Source organism: Hibiscus syriacus, unplaced genomic scaffold (genome assembly GCF_006381635.1).
Source record: "Hibiscus syriacus cultivar Baekdansim isolate YM2019G1 unplaced genomic scaffold, ASM638163v2 tig00110234_pilon, whole genome shotgun sequence".
Classification (NCBI taxonomy): Eukaryota; Viridiplantae; Streptophyta; class Magnoliopsida; order Malvales; family Malvaceae; genus Hibiscus; species Hibiscus syriacus.
The window spans coordinates 1,278,927-1,297,053 of record NW_024062639.1 but is presented as its reverse complement, the minus strand read 5'-3'; the positions used below and the strand labels follow the sequence as shown (position 1 = coordinate 1,297,053).

At 33.8% G+C, this 18,127-nt stretch overlaps 1 protein-coding gene across 1 annotated transcript; it reads right to left on the bottom strand.

Annotated features, from left to right (window-relative positions):
• Window positions 1-12,791: 12,791 nt before the first annotated feature.
• On the bottom strand, window positions 12,792-15,579 carry LOC120114523 (transcription initiation factor TFIID subunit 15b-like). The gene is made up of 6 exons (XM_039135402.1): window positions 15,371-15,579; window positions 15,143-15,236; window positions 14,275-14,974; window positions 13,849-13,999; window positions 13,703-13,775; window positions 12,792-13,251 (listed from the first exon to the last, which is right to left on the bottom strand). The coding sequence occupies exons 1-6, from the start codon at window positions 15,528-15,530 to the stop codon at window positions 13,137-13,139; spliced, it is 1,293 nt and encodes a 430-aa protein (XP_038991333.1). The 5' UTR covers window positions 15,531-15,579; the 3' UTR covers window positions 12,792-13,136.
• Between the last annotated feature and the right edge of the window lie 2,548 nt (window positions 15,580-18,127).

Here is an 18,127-nt window from a genome sequence, read left to right as displayed (position 1 = left end):
AACTGGGCTTAAATCATTTTTAAGCCAACGTCAACCCAATGCCAAAATGAATTGAGCTAATAATGTTAGAGGATTTAACATTATTTATGGAAATAAATTAATTACCTCGACTGTTTAACAGTTTACTTTTTCTAATTTTAATGAAGAGTCGCAATTGGTATAGTAACAGATGTTAACCAATAAATTTATATGTGAAAAAAGATGACATAAAAAAAGGAGTAAAGGTAGAGGAGGATGAGCAATGTAAGTGTAAAAGCTAGAAACAGAGAGAATATAAATATTCGATTGTAGGATAGTTGTTGTCACACTTAGAGTTATCATGGTTATTAATAGACTGACGGATTATGCATATATGACAGTCAACTATTAAATTTTACTTCGTTTAATATTATGTTAAACACTAAGGAATATGGAACAAATAGACTCTGTTTGGAAAGCGGAGTCTTCCCAAAATCGTCTCTAAAGTATAACAAACATAAAATAAAAAAATATACAGTGAGGGACATACCAGAGCGAGAAGCTGCCAATTGTAGTTGAGATTGCTTATTCGTTCAGTAAGTTGCAAATTTTCATACGATTCCTCTTTTTTGGATCATGCAATTTCATTCCTCTGAAGGCATGATAATGCATAACTACAAGATAATAGAAGCCAACAAAAAGTTAATCGTAAAAACGCCTAGATTAATCAACCTGAAGAATAAATCTCAAGGCTAGAATCATTTTTATAATAATATAACAACGTGAAGGACTAAACTATAAATACGGAGAAGATGAAAACATTCATTTGTAAAATACTTTTGCAGCAATAGCATAAAAGCAATTCTCCAGTGATTGCTCTCCTGGAAAAACTGAGTTATTTTTTACACAAATGTAGTTTTGAAATTGATCTAAAATGTCAAGATCAAAACTATTAAAATTTACTAGGTTTAACGAAATATCGTCTATTACTATTAAATATTGAAACACAATGAAAAACCAAATAAAGAACAATAATGAAGAGAACAAACCAAAATTTAAGAGGTTCAATGAAATACCGTCAACTACTCGGGCACCACCAACGGATGATAACTTCACTATCAAGAAAATATTACAACAAATGGAATTCCTTAGAATTCCCAAAATATTACAAAGTGGGAGAATGGAGAAAAACAAATTAGAGAGATGAGTTTTGGGATGATTTCAAATGAAGATGAATGAAGCCTATTTATAGTTGAGCTTCAAGGACTAGACTTATAAATAACCTCATAGTTCAGGGACCAAATTAGTGATTTTCCCATCTCCTTTTCAATCCACTTGCCAACCTGCCAACTTGTCAACATAAATTCTTTGGTGGTAGCGAAATTAAACTTAAATTCTTTAGTGGTAAATTTAAACTTGAATTCTTGCCAGTTTTTACCAATATTTGTACTTATCAAATTTTAAGCTTGTAAAATTACAAGCTACACACATAACAAATCCCCACCTTGACTTGAAATTACCGAGCCTACTCAACTTCTTCAATTCCCAAATCTGATGAAGTTATCTTTATGTAGTGCCTCTAATTGCTCTCACAAGCATCGTACACCCGAGGTGCTCAAACTTTCATAATGTTAACTAAGTTCAAACAATGATTGAACTTGATTACTGTAACCACCTTAGTCATCATATCTGCAGGATTTTCTGTTGTAGCAATCTTCTGAAGTAGAATCTTTTCTTCTTCAAAGATCGCATACACAAAGTGATATCTTACGTCGATATGCTTTGTTCTTGAATGATAGACTTGATTTTTCGCTAAATGAATAGCTCTCTGATTATCACGATAGAGACTAATGTGACTTTGAATAACTCTCAAGTCCTCTATCAACCCGTTAAACCAAATTGCTTCTTTTACAACCTTTGAAATTCTCATATACTCTTTCTCTGTAGTAAACAAAGCCACCGTAGACTGTAAAGTAGACGTCCAACTCGTTGGGGCTTTAGCAAGAGTAAGTAAATACCCAGTAGTTGATCGTCGCTTATTCAAATCACCAGCATAGTCGGAATCAACATATTCAACCACAAATTGCCAAGTTCTTTATCTTTATATAACAACTAAACCAACATCCACGGTTTATTAGAGATACCGTAGAATCTATTTTACAACTTGCCAATTCCCTTTTTCCAGGATCATGCATGTACTTGCTCACAACTCCAACTACATGTGAAATGACAGAATGCATACACACCATCGCATACATCAAACTCCTAACTGCAATAGCATATGAAACTTTTTGCATATATTCTTGTTATTCATTAGTTTTAAGAGATAACTAAGAACTAAGTTTCAAATGAGAAAAAAGTGGGATACTTACATGTTTGGTTTCTTCATTCATGCCAAAATATTGTAATACCTTTTTAAGATACTACTTCTGAGTTAAACAAAGCTTGTATATCTATTTATCTCTACTTATCTTAATACCATGAATCTTCTTGACTCACCTAGAGTTTTCATCTCAAACTCTTAATTCAACTGAGCTTTTAATTTTTCTATATCATTTTGACTCTTCGAATCGATCAACATTCATGAAGAGATAAATGAAAGATCCATCTTATAGCTTTTTCAAATACACACAATGATCTTATTTTCTTCTGGTGTACTTCTGCCTTCTCATAAAGCTATCAAATCGTTTGTATCACTACCACGGAGATTACTTCAATCCATATAGTGACTTGTTAAGCTTACAAATCAATTTCTCATAACCCCCATCTTTGTATCCTTCTGTCTGAGTCTTATAGATCTCTTATTTCAAATATTGTGTAAGAAAGTAATCTTTACACCAAATTAAGGTAGCTCTAAATTAAATTGTGTATTAAGGCCAACAATATTTGTTGAGTTAATCGATTGACAAAATAGCCAATAAGGGGTGAATTGACAATAAAAATTTTGGTGGAAGTTTTTGCAGAAAATAGAAAATGTTTGCACGATGATTTAGAGTGGTTCGACTTTCTCAACCAAAGTCTATGTCCACTACCTTAGCTATACACACTAAGGATTTTCCAACAAATTCACTAATTTGTTCTTTCTTTTGAGGAAAAATAGTAACCTTACAACTCCCTCAAAATTTATACCCCAAATTCTTGAGAACACTCTCTCCCAAAGAGAAATACACAAATTTGCAAACTTACAGAAAAACCTCACAAGGTAAGATGTTTGCACAATTCTATAACAAAGAAAGAACAATAAAAAATGAATACAATTAAGCACAATAAGTGTTCTTGAAAGAAAAATGAATATTGAATGAAAAATAGGCTTGAAATGCTCAAACTTGATGTTTAAGGCTTTCTCTTTGATTCTTTCTCAATTCTTGTTTCTTATTCTTGATCAATGGCTCCTGATCTTGTTTAAATACACCTTGAATCACTTCTGAACATTGGGGATCATCGGTGAAGTCAATAGAGCCGTTATTGTGTGGAAAAAATTAAATAAAACAGTTGGGAGCGTGTGTGCATCAGTACACCATTAAGGGTGCATCGGTACACTATGTGTAAAATTCAAATATTTCGACCGTTATAAGACCTAGTGCATCGGTACACTAATTGCATTCAATGTTTCAAAAGAGCCAGGAGTGCATCGATGCATGATCTGTGCATCGGTACATCAAAAGCATTCGATGTTTCATAAAAACTTGTAGTGAATCGATGCATGGTATGTGCATCGGTACATCAAAAGTATTTGATGTTCAATAAAATTAGGTGTGTATCGATGCATTCATTAGTGCATCGGTACATCCCTTTGAAAAATTAATTTTTGGCTTGATTTTGGTTCGAAATACTTTGTAGAAATTGTTTCAAAAATATTTTAAGTTTAAAACACAATTTTACACTTTAATAAGGATTGAAATTGACCTTTGAAAAACTTGGAGTAATATTTGTGATATTCAAATAATTGAATCGAATATACCTTAAAAATGTTTATAAAATCTTAAAATTCAATAATACTTAATTTGTTATATCGAAACATCAAAATATTTTCAACAATATTCTAATGGAGGAATATTTCACAACAGGGGAAACTAATTCATTGTAGTTGTTTTCCTCCTTTTGAGCATAGCCTTTAGCTACCAACCTTTCCTTGTAGCGAATATTTTTCTTACTAGAAGATCCATCTTTCTTTGTAAATATCCATTTGCATCCAATTTCTCTTTTACCTTTCGGTAATTGTGTTAGCTTTCAAATGTTCTATTGGAGAGATTATATTTCTTCATCCATGACACTTTTCCACTTGTCACTTTTCAAGCTTTGTATTGATTCTTGGTAAGTGATAGGGATATCATCATCAACAACTAAAAGGGCATAGGTGATAACCCCGTAAAAGTTTGTATTTTGTGCCTTTTTACTTAGATTATTGTTTGTTTTAAAGCCCATGACATAGAATTTAAAGTGCATATTGGTAATATAGTTGTATTTGGTGGTAAAGTCTTGCTGCAACACATATTTATTGAAAATTGATGTTGTTGAGGGAAATGTCTTACTTTTTTGGTGTTGTGTAGGCGATGAAAGCTTAAGGAGAAGATGTGGCTATTGTAGTATTCTGGAGATGAAAAGCTGAAAGACTTGTAGTAGCAAAAGATGGACAATAGAACCTGGAGTAGAAAAGAAAATAACAAAAATATCTTTGCCAAGAGATTCAGACACATGTGACTCACTACCCCTGCTACAAATTTTGGGACCACCTACCACAATAACCGCCTATTCACATGAGGATGATGCAATCTAGGGTACAAAGGGAATTTTGGGCCCAAAATCCTAGAAAAATTTTGTCTATAAATACCTAAGGTGCCCTACATTTTAAGGTGAACTTTTGGTATGTGACCTAATAGAAAATATGGCTGCATATTCTTCATTTCCTTTCTCTATTCATCTCTTTTACGTGGTTTCCTCCATAGCCAAGCTTTAAGGAGATAGTAGTTAGGCCTTCGAGAGAGGCTAGCATGCTAGGGCAGTGTATGGTGGTGGAGCTAGGTCACAACAGCAGCTCATTGGGAGTGTCATTCTCCTTGTGCTTTTATTTTTTCTATCTTATTTGGGCTCGTACTAAACTTGAATGATCTTGGATGAACTTCACCACACCATGTACTACCTTATTTGGTGTTGGACTTGTATTGGATGAATTTATTTTATATTAATGGATGGTTTGATGCTTTTATGTTTAAATGTTGTCTTGCTCACTAGTTTTATTTATATATGCTTCATCATTGTAAGAGTTTTTGAGAGATTGTCATTTGTTGTAGCATATTATGCTTAGTCTTGTAAGAGCTTTTGAGAGATTGTCATTTTCTAAGTATATATACCTAATATCGAGAGAGCTAGGTTATATCTACGTGAGCAATGGAGTTTAGTTGCTAACTAAGTTCTAACCCAACTTAGAGATAAGGAGAGAATTTCATTCGACTGAAAGAGATAGTACTTACTCGATAGGATAGTGTTGCAGTTCACGCTGAGAGGTATTACCATAACATTAGTTTTATCAGGTTCATTGCTTGAGAGAGTTTAAGAGCATTTTTAGCAAATCTTGTCGGGTAGCATACTCATAGAAGCATAAATAATTCGTAGTACAAAATATTTTTTATCATAGCAATTCCATATCATTTACCTCTAGAGAAGCTTGATTATGTGAGGTTGTCAGTCTTATATCATTTTCCAAGGTTCAATTTATTTTACTGCTTTAGCATCTTACTTAAATTCTTGCCTCGACACACTTTTACATTTTCAACAAACTTTCACCACAACAATTTCACTCTACTTCACTCTATTTTTGCCACAGTATTCCATCACCCTTTATATATACCATATACCACATAAATACTTTCATTTATTTATACCATAGTAAATATATACTTAGGTTGTGATAGCTTTTGTTTGCTATAGCTTGCTTACAAAATACCTTAAATCCATGTAGAGACGATACTCACTCACTACTGTATTACTTGCATCGATAGTGTATAGTTATACAGAATTGTGTGCCACAACACAATATATTTACACGTGATTAATAGGCCATCATATCAGTAAATCAAGTAGTTGTAAGAATTTCTCTCCTTAGCCTTGTAATTGTAAGTGGTTCTGGTGTCTCCCATTATTCTTGAGTTTGAAACTCTTCATCACTAATTCTTTTATTGGAGTTGAAGAATCAGTTACATCAATTTCTGGGCTTATTGTTTACTGGAACTCCACCTATTTTGGAGTATGCTCCACATGCTGCAAAGTACTACTTTTTTGAACACCTTCATTCGTTACATTTTTTACTATGGCAAATTTATCAAAGGTAACATCTCTGCTATAGATTATCTTCTTAGTGGCTACACACCAGAGGCGAAAATCTCATCCCTCCATGGGTGATTCCCATAAAGAGAGCCTTCTTTGATCTCGGATCAAGCTTTGATTCCTTCTCATGATAATAAGCAATAGATTCAAATACATGTAAGGAATCATAATATGTAATAGGTTTTTCAAGCTATACCTCCAACGGTGTTTTTTCTCCTATCGTCGATGACGACATATGATTTATGAGATGGCTAACATATGTCACAACCTTAACCCAAAATGCTTTGCCTAACCCAACATTAGATAGTATACATTGAACTTTCTCATAATAATGTTCGACTCATATGCTCTACTACCCCATTTTGTTGTGGTGTATCTCTAACAATGAAGTGTCGAACAATGCCATGCTTCTGGAAAGCGTCAAAGAATGGATATTTATATATTCCCTTCCATTGTCCGTCCTAAGCCATTTGATCTTTCTACCAATTTACTTCTCGATCATATTTTTCCATTTAAGGAAAATTTGCAGCACTTTATATTTAGACTTCATCGAATACACACAAACTCTTCTAGAAAAGTCATCTACAAAAAGTTACAAAATAATGTTTTCCTCCCAAAGATGTTATCTTAGTAAGACCTCACATATCTGAGTGAATATAATCCAAGATACCTTTCGTATTATGTATAATGGTCTCAAACTTCACTCTCTTCTACTTTCCCAAAACACAATTCTACCAAAAGTTCAATTTGCAAGATTTTGCACTTTTCAAAAACCTTTACTTTGTTAGAATTTGTAAGGATTTCTCTCTAGCATGTCCCATCATATATGCGACAACTAGGTTGCGTCTAAATTTTCACCACCTAAAGCTGCTGCAACTGCTCCAACAATTATACTACCTTGATAGTAATACGAATTATTTTTTCTAATGCCCTTCATCATCAGATGTATGCCAAATGTGACTTTCAAAACTCCATCTCTCATAGTAACAACTGGGCCTTTGGATTCCAAGGCTCCCAACGAAATGAGATTTTTCTTCAAATTTTGCATCTATAAGAAATCAGTCAGAACTCTGGTCAATCTATTTTGATTCTTCAATCGAATTGAACTAATTCCAACAGTTTTACAAGCATTATCATTACCCATATAAACAACTCATGTATTTAGTTCTACTAAATCAAAGAACCACTCTCAATTAGGGGACATATGATAGGTGTAACCCAAATCTAGTATCCATTAATCTGAATGGAATGTTGATGATAAAAAAACCAATGATATGTCAGAGTTATTGACATCATGCTCTGTAACATATACATCTGGAGCAGCTTTTCATTTCTTATTTAGTTTTGAGTAATCTTTCTTCCTATGGCTTTTCTCATAACAAAAGACACAATAATCTTTTTCCAATTGGGACTTCAACTTTGATCTCCCTCTCTTCTTTAGCTTTTTTTCTTTTTAAGTGACCTCTTGCCACCATGGCCTCCGTTGCTTCGTACTTACTCTCCTTATTGGTTTTCTTCTTGAGCTCATAATTATACAAAGCAACAATTACAAATTTAAGGGTAAGTTTATCCTTACCATGAAGTAACATTGTCTCAAGGTTCTCAAATTCATCTAGAAGAGATGAAAATAACATTAAAGTCAAATCTTCATCTTTGAAGGCTTCATCCATGCCTAATAAATCTGCCGCTAGCTTATTGAAGGCAGTGATGTGTTCATTCATATTGATGTCTGATTGATAATCAAATATGAACAATCAATTCTTCATGTAGAGATGATTCTAAAGGCATTTTTTAAAAATTTATCCTGTAATGCTTTATATTGCTTACTTGCAGAAGTCTCGTTCTTGTAGTCATACTTTGTCTCCTTGGAATGACAAGATCGAATCGTGTTGTACATCAAACGATTAACTGTTCTACATTCTTTCTTCTCCATATCTGTGGATTGTTCTTCCTCAATGGCGATGTCGAGACCTTATTGGAAAAAATGTCTAACACCTCGCTTGTCACATGCCGGAATGACCAGATCCATCAAACAACTACACCGAGAAGTTTACATTTGATATTATCCTCCTCATTTGTCTAGATAAAGAGCTTGATGTCTCAACAAATACGTATTTTTTCATTTCAATGCCAATGAACAATCTTCAATAGCACGAACTGAATATTTTCAACAATAGAATCACTAGGATAACATCAATCGAAGGTATGATACCAACTGTTGAGAAAATTGAGTTATTTTCTACACAAACGTAGTTTTAAAATTGATCTAAAATGTCAAGATCAAAACTACCAAAATTGCACAATAGACAAACCAGTCACATTTGCCACCCTCATGTGGTCGAACAAGAAATTGGATAATGTAATCAAAATCAAGTCTATCAACATTATGAACAAACATTGATGTTGCATGTTCTTGATTTTTGTTCATTGCCTTCTCCAAATCTGGAGCCCAATTTTGACCATCGGTGATCATGGCTTCTATTTGTAAACTTTTTTTCCCTAAACTTTACTCAATTTGAAGTAAATATCCCTAACAATACTTGCTACCGGAAGACGTCGAGTCCCTTTAAGCACCGAGTATATATATTTGGCAAGATTGATTGTTATATAGTTGTAACATCAACCCTGATCATCATATGCCTGTAACCATCTTTCCCGAGATATTTCAGCTACAAAGTTATAAACATCTTTTCCGTATTTCCTCAAATTTTATAGTCGTGCACGGAAGTTTGGTTATAGTAAAGCATATCCTAAAAAATTGTATTTAAGAATAATATATGAAGAACATAAATGAAGCATAAATGATTTACAAGGAAAAAACGTAGAAGTTACCCATATTGATAATCTCTTTTTGATCTTTTTGTTCTTAAATCTCATAATAACATTAGAGGCAATATGATGTATACAATATGTAGGATATACGTGGGGATGCGACCATCTACTTTTCGGGTGTAGAAATTGTCGCTAATAACCCAGGTGAACGGTATAATATCATTTAAACCTCATCTTGAGTGACAATATGTGAACACAATTTGGAGAGAAAGAAATTTCAAGTTACCTTCGATTTATTTTTTATAATAGCAAAGGCAATGGGGAAAATGTTTCTATCACCATCTTATGCAACATCTATCATCAAGACGTGTTTGTATACCTCATACAAAAAATCACATCCACTTGAATTATTTGTTTGCAAAAATCGAAATCATTCAATATATGACTTGAAAGCCTAGAACAAGTCACCAAAAATTCTCTTTCTAGGGATAACTTCTTTGTGAATCATGGTCACTTGAAAAGTATAAGATTTTACAATGGTTGCAGGGATGAAAAATTCCATTGCATGCAACAAATGTGATAGCTTATTATATGACTGATCCCAATCACCATACAACAATATCGTTTTTTTTCATTCACGACTTGTAGTAAGAGAAAATATAACCAAATGTATTCCTGATAGATGCCAGTAACACTGAAATTGGTATCCTTGTCCCTCTAAAGTTGCCTCAGCGATATCAAAATTAACAAGTATATGTGTGTCGCCATCTTCCATCATTGGAATAACTATTTCATCATCCTCGTTAAACTCAACAAGGCTTTCACCGAATAGCCTAACAAGGTTATCATTTGCATCACTTTCATGTGGTATAGATGTTTTTGGTTCTTCTGAGCGGATGTAATTGTTGATAAGGTAGGAAGATCTAATGCATTTGTCATTTCAGCATTAATATCTATCATTTGATTATTTGATTATTGATTCCAACAATAACAAAAATAGCGTCATCATCCTCAAGTTGGATTGCTCCATATATGAGTGGAGTTGATGAGATCATATGTCGATAACTCAAACATGAAACAGAAGCTCCAAGTTTTCTTTCAATTTTTTGCTTTATTTGGTGATGATATTACGAGACATTGTGATGTAAACATGAAACCATCATCGATTTGTAGAATTTGGCCATTGGAATGGATAACTGTCAAAATTTTGTTAGTCATTGTTTGAAAGAATTTTCTGTAAATTCAAGGAAGTTGTAAAAAGTAGATTTTTTGAAGATTCAAAGAACATAAGACAATTTAAAAGACCCTATCAAAACGTCCTTTATCTTTTCAATGATATATCACCTCAATTCAATGATATAGCATACCATTGAATGATGTTTTTTACCATTAAATGGTGTCTTTTCAGTGACCATTGAATGAAAAATTATAGAGATTTTTTTCAGTGATATATCACTTCATATCTAAAATTTTCAATGATATATCACCTCAATTCAGTGACTTAATAGACCCTATCATAATAATTAATCAGACTCTATCATAATAATTCAAAACCTCCTTTTTTTCCGGTGATATATCACCTCTTTTCTAAACTTTTTGACCATATTTAATAATTGATCAAACCCTATCATAATAATTTCACCATGACTTTTCAGTGATATATAACCTCAAAATGACTTTTCAATGATATCTGACTGAAAAACATCTTTTTCTTTTCAGTGATATACCACCTAATTTCTGAACTTTTCAGTGCTTATTTACTAATTGATCAGACCCTATCATAATAATTTCACCATGGCTTTTCAGTGTTTTATCACTTCAAAATGACTTTTCAGTGATATATGAATGAAAAATGTCATTTTTCTTTTCAGTGTTATATATTCATGCTTAAATGAGAGACACAATTTCATTGTTCAAGTTCTTATTTAGAATATTTCCATGGCAACAATTTCAACAACAATTTATTATGAGAGGAAATCCTTTATCATTTCTTTCGAGGGAGACATTCGACTTTGCGACTTGATGATGAAAATTTCAAACAAGGTTAGAGTTAATGAAGTTTCAACACTTTCTTTACTACAGTTCGAGTTTCCAACCTTTTAATTCCACAACATTCATCAATGCACTATCTGAACAATGATTGTGCAGTTTGAACAATTATTGACACATACATTACAAATTCGGTAAGTAATGGTGACTTATTTGTTGAGTATCATAAATAAGACGCAACCCCGTCCATATCAAAAATAAAATCTCAATACACATCTGACAATATAGAAGCTGAACTCCAAGAATTTGAACTATTTATATATAGAAGAAACAAGGGAAAGAATGGAGGATTGAATGAACTTAACATCTGACGATTCAACTGACTATAAAGATTAAAACGTAGAGGTAACGACTTAATGCTTCTACGTTAACGTAATATAATGTCGGAGTTAATGCTTCTAATGTAAAATTTAGTAGTTTGCATTTAGTAAAAAAAATATCAATATAACCTTGGAACTTGTCACTCCCACATGACGTATTCTTTATCATTTTAAAAATACCCTTTTCCCAACGGCTATAAACGACTAGTTTTTTTAAAGCAAAAGGAACTCGTCACGTCGACATAATAAATTTTATTATTTTTTAAAAAATAATTATTATGGAAAAATTTTAATTTTAAATTTATATATATATATATATATATATATATATATATATATATTAATAAAACTCATAACATGGACATAACAAGTTCCAAAAAATATAATAAAATATTGAATCATACAAGGTTCATGTCATTAAAATATATTTTTTTGGGGAACTCATCATGTGGGCATGACAAGTTCCCCAACACTGTAGAAACTATCGTAGTTCCAAAATAAAGTCTTTTGTATCATATCGGGCTAAATAATTAGCACGTCTAGGTAATTGGCCATGCAGATAATTCTTATTTTCCTCAACAAAAAAACTATAGGTAGAACCTCACTTAGTCGAACTAATTTAATTTTTTTTTGAATGGTTTTGATTTAGATTATTTTAAGATATGAATCACAGAGAATATTTTCAGATAAATTTGAATATCAGCTTATTTTAAATTGTTTCATTTTGAATTCTTATTCAACTTATTTTAAATTATGTTCATTCAACATGAATCAAATTACTTTGATTAAAAGAAGGATTGTTATTTCTAAAAAATCCAGAGTTTGAACACCAATAAAAACATATATTATTTGGTAAACACTTTTAGCTTAATAAAACAATTATGATCATTCATATTTAAAATTCAAACATTTAATGTTGAATCATTATACGTCGAATTAGTTTCAGTCTGATCAAATGTATAGTGAATAATACCATCAGACAAATCAGAAGGTTAAATATCGTGTATTCATATCTTATGAAAACGATGTTATTTATGTTAGCTACAACCCAAGGTCCCCATTATCCAATGCCATTTCAACAACTCATTGTGACCAACCATTTTCTTTTTATTTGCAACAAGACAAGCAATTCACCCCCACCCCTTAAAAACTAATTTACCGACACTAAATCCAGCCTTAATGTTATAACATAATTTTGGAAATATTGTCCACCAGATTAATTAGCTTGAGATCGCCACTAAACAGCACCTACATTCCAGCATGGGATGCTAAATTCCATCATCTCTAATCAAAGCACATCTTCAATATAAAAGGTACCCATCCATAAAATCACAAGTTCATTCCAACATGTTGAATGATGACCAGAGAATAAAATCGAATCCACCACTAAGCGTTAACCAAACAAAAGGGTGAATGTGTTTTTTAGAAGAGCAGGACTCGCCTGATATTATCAACCTACCTTAGCAGCAAGCAATTTTGAGTTAATCCACTTGCCTCTATAAAAAGATTCACCAACTCGATCAATCTAACGAAAAGAAAGGAAAAATCCCCAGCTAACAGAACAAAGGAGTTAGGAGAAAAAAGGGTATTGCCCAGACAAGTGAACAACCTACCTCTTAGTCTCCTGTTCAAGAATAATCCTGTCAATGCAACACAACTAGAACCCTTAGACCACAATTCTTAGTACATAAAATAGTTGACGATCGATGTCCCTCAATATGGACGTGAACGGTTTCCACCATGGTTGTGCCTGTCTGGTCCAGAACTTCCATCTCTGTAACTATCCCTGTGCCTGTTGCCACCACCTCCGTAGCCGCCTCTACCACCTCTGTAAAAAAAAAGGGATCAATAATGCACCTTAAACAAAAACAAAATTTACTTGGACCAAGAACAAGTTTGCACGGTAAGAGTTCAAGGAAGAAATAAATTTAGGCAATCTTTTCTGCTGTTTACTTCCAAAGTGATAGGCATAAGGGCTACTTAACATTAACACAAGCAAACCATACAAAAAATTTCAAGACAAGACCAGTAAAACCATAAACCATTAATGGTGAAAAGAGGTGGTCATTTGAGAACATGATTTCAGAAGAAAATGAGAGCAAGCAAAAACTTAAAAGCAGGAACCCAACATATATAATATTTCCCAAGAGCCAGAAAATGCTCATAGGTATTATATATTCATAAATTACATGTTAAAACAAAGCATCTAAATGCAATATAGATGAACTCAATCTAAAGAAACAGTTTTAATTTAAGTAATTGAAAGGTTAAACCGATACCCATGATCATATACTTTGGGTGCAGTCTTCTCTGCCATAGCCACGCTGATCGTATAGCCTCTCATGACATGATCTGGGAGAAGATTCGACAAGGGTGAGGTGAAATATTTAAGGCAACAAACTAGATAAAGTTCACAGGTATGTACCGTTAAAGAAACCACCAGCAGAGTGAGCAGCCTGAGGATCTTCATAAGACAAAACTGCATCGCCTTTCTGGTTTCCTTTCTCATCTGTGTATATTTTAATATTCCAGGGCCACTGATCTTTATAGCCACGCTTCTGCTTAATTCTTCCGACCTAAACAAGATGTAAAATGTTAGAAATATTAGTGAGGATACCAAAATTTTATGCAAAATAAAAGCAGAACTTGCCAATACAACCCCATATGTAAAATCGCTAATGTCCACCAAAACATGGAACTAGAGAATAAAATAAGGTTTAAAGAAAAATGATCATAAACCACAAATACCAGCACTGAAAATAAAACAGAAACACCAGTACAAAGTAGACGACATAATTCTCATTAGACAGCACATTGATTTGAACTTTGAAGTATAAGATTTGGCCATTACTTGTCCAATGCCACCAAAAAGGTCTTTTAATTCTTCAATAGTAACATCAGGCGGCAAATTTGATATGTATATTCTTGAGTTGTCACAAGAATCACTACAGTTGCCGTCACACTGCTTGATCTTAACTGATGTGTCAACAGGAGGACTACCATGACCAGCTCCTTGATTTCGAGGACCACCAGAACCATACCCACCATCATATCGACCAGGAGCTCCCCCTCGACCACCAGTGCTCACATCACTCAAACCTCCACCACCTGCAGAGCCACCATAAGGTGGATGGTATGATGTGGGTCCACCAGTATAACCTGTTGGTGGAGGAACAGCTTCCATTCCATAATTTGCATTTCCACCATATGCATTAGGAGCAGGTGGATAGTTTCCACCATAAGAACTGGGCGCTGGAGGAGGAACTTTACCATAGCCATCGTCTTCCCCTCCTTGACTACCTCCATAAGAACCACCTCTACTACCACTGCTTCTGTTATCATAATTCCCATATCTGCCTCCATTATAGTTGTTATTCCTCCCACTATCATAACCACCTCTATCCCCATCTCCTCTACCTCCCTGATTACCACCATATCCTCCACCACCACCTCTGCTATAACTACCACTACCACGTTCACCAGCAGATGCAGAAGAGGGTGCACCGCATTTGTTACATTCAACTCTTCTTGCAAAGTTCAAATTCCCACAGCTACATAGACATGCCAGTTTAAATTACACAAATCTAGACAACTTACAGTAATATCAAAATATCAGCAAACCAATGCTTTAATTTTTGACTAATTAACAATACACAGTCCATAAGGGAGGGGAAAACCTCCGCCAAAAGTAAACCAAGCGCAGTGAAAAGATCCTTTACCTGGGATTAGGGCAAAGCCAATCACCATCTCGTCCGCCTCCACCACGGCCACCACCTCTTCCACCGCGCTCTCTTTGATAGCCTCCTCCGCCTCCTGCAGCATCAAGATCCCATTTATTAAAAGTGAGAACAAAAGCCTAAAATCGAATCGATCTCGATAAAACCAATATAAAAATGCAAGCAAATAATAGCCAACAACGCTAACCCACAAATCAACCAAAAAATTACCTCGATTTTGAGAACCACCGCCATATCCTCCACCTCCTCCTCTGCCGCCGCCACGGCCCCCGTGACCTCCACCTCGACCGCCTCCACCGTAGCCTCCAGAACTGGTATATCCACCACCATAAAAAGGCGGAGCAGCTTCGCCTCCGTCTTGACCGTACATCCTTTGACGATGGAAATAGGGCCTTTTGTTTTACTTGGGTTAAATGAAATTAAAATTGAGTGACGATGAGAATTCTCCTTTCCTCCTCTTTTTATGCTTAATTAAAAAGTAAATGTTGAAATTATATTATTATTTTTTTACAAAAATGTTGAAATTATATTTTTTTATTCCTTTTAAGTGTTTACATTTTCTTAAGGTAAATGTTTAATATTTGTTTCTAATATTATTTTAAATGTTTGAAGTAGGGATGATAATTTAATCTAAAATCGACGGATTTCGATCCGATATGATAAGGTCGGATTTCTTTTTAAAAAATTAGGTTCAAGTCGGGTTAGATTCTTTAAAGAAATGAGGTCAGATCGAGTCAAGTCTGGGTGGACGGTGAAAAATCTCGAGTCAAGTCTAATGTAGGGATGACAATTTATGGATAATTACAATAATACATCCTTTATATATATATATATATATATATATATATATATTAATTGTATTTATTTTATATCATGTCAAACCGGGTTGAATCAAATTTATACTTTAAAATTTAGGTTAAATCGAACTCGGGTGAAATATATATATATATATTGGATCTGGTCAGATTCGGATGGAAGATATATATTTTTCGGGTCAAATTGGGTTGACTTTTATCCCTAATCTAATTCATCACAATTGTTAAAAAAAAGTATCAATCACTCGAAACATGACATGTGTGATATTTTAATTTAAAAAAATCATTTTAATTTTTTAATTTGTAATTTAAAGAGAGGACAAATCTCTTTCAAGTCTTAAAAAATAAATAAAAAAACTTAACCCTCATTATCGTTGTTGGCTGTCACAGTAATCTTGGAATCGTCATTTAATAACCAGTCATCATCCTCACCGCCGACCAATTCATTTTATTTCTTTTTGTACTTGGAATGATAAAATTCTTTCTTTTTGTTTTTCATGCAGTTGTTGCATTTGAAGAAGGAATAGATTTGGAAGAGTTCCTATTTAATGTAAAGGTCGTTGTGGATTGTTCTGCATCCATGTTCATGCGTTGTGCATATCGACCATCAATATTTGAACAAAATGATTCACCAAAAATTGTATATTGGTGTGTGGGTTTTCTTATCCGACAATAGTTTCATGGATACCGACCAAGATGGTGAGAGACAAATTCATGGAGGAAAGTGAGTTTCTCACACGAATCTCGTTTTCCTCATAAATTATTTCAACAGAAAAGAAGCCCTAAACAAATTGTCTTAAGGGTCGTTTGTTTACTTAAGAATGATTAAGCGTTGAATGATTCAAATGCCGAATGATTCAGAGGCTCTGTATGAATTACCTCTGAATGTGACATGCTGTTTGATAATGGCTCTGAATCATTCAGAATGTACTTCTGTGCTGAATCATTCAACACTGTTTTGTTGAATCAGTCAACACTGAATCATTCAGAGGTGCGAAACAAACGTGCTGAATGCTGAACAGTTTAACATTCAGCACTGAATGATTCCATTAAGAGGCAAACAAATAGCCCCTTAGTTCCATTTCCACTGGAACCAAAAATCCCCAATGCTTTGCTCACATGCACTAGTCCCTTAAGCACAGCTCGCCAACATTCGACCGGTGTTACAATTCCTTATGTAATTGAAGAAGCTTCCAATATCAAACCTGTAGTGACCGATCCAGAAATATTTTTCAGGGTAGGCACACATATGTTAACAACATAAATTTTTTAAATGGGGTGGGTACAAATAAACTTTTAGGGTAGACACCGTCCATAAAATAAATAACTAATTGAAGAAAACTCATATTTCAGGGTGGGCACGAAGAATTTTTGAGTGGGCCCTATCAGAAAAATAAATAACTAATCGAACAAAATTCAGATTTCAGGATGGACACGTGTCTACTCTTACCAAGCTACTACATACATGCCACCACATCTTAGCTTCCAACGCCAAGAAACTATCAATGCTCCTCACATAATCTACCACTCATTTGTCGTTATGATCCCTAATAACTTCACTAAACACTGCACCATCCCCATCGAACTTCATTGTCCTATCTATGTTTAGTTTAAACCAACTCAGCTTTGGTGCCCCTTAATAATAAGAGGATTTAATTGTCGTTGTGGCTATTAGAATTTTTATACCATTTCTATATTTACTCCGCAAGCCTCTGCGAGAAGTGACTCTCCACATAAAACCTATTGATGCCTCATAAGGGTATCTTTGGGCATAAGTATTTCATAGTTGTGCGCCTCTAGGACTGTTACGTCTGTTTGACATGAACTCTTGTAAATCACGTGATATGTTAAAGTCAAAATCAATTAGCATCTTATTAGATCAATTAAGCTTGTTAACATAGAAGTAGCTAATAACCCCGTAAAAATGATATATTCTCTGCCTTTTTACTTAGGTTATTGATTGTCTTAAGGCACATTTAGTACATATAGTTGCATTTAGGATCATATAGTTGCATGTAGTAGAGTTGTTTTGCTGCAACATTTTATTTTGAAAATTGGTGCTACTGAATATAGAATGTTGTGTTTTGTTGATGATGTGTAGGTGATTGAAGCCAAAAGAGAGTGAGGAGATTTGTTGTAGCATTTTGAGCAA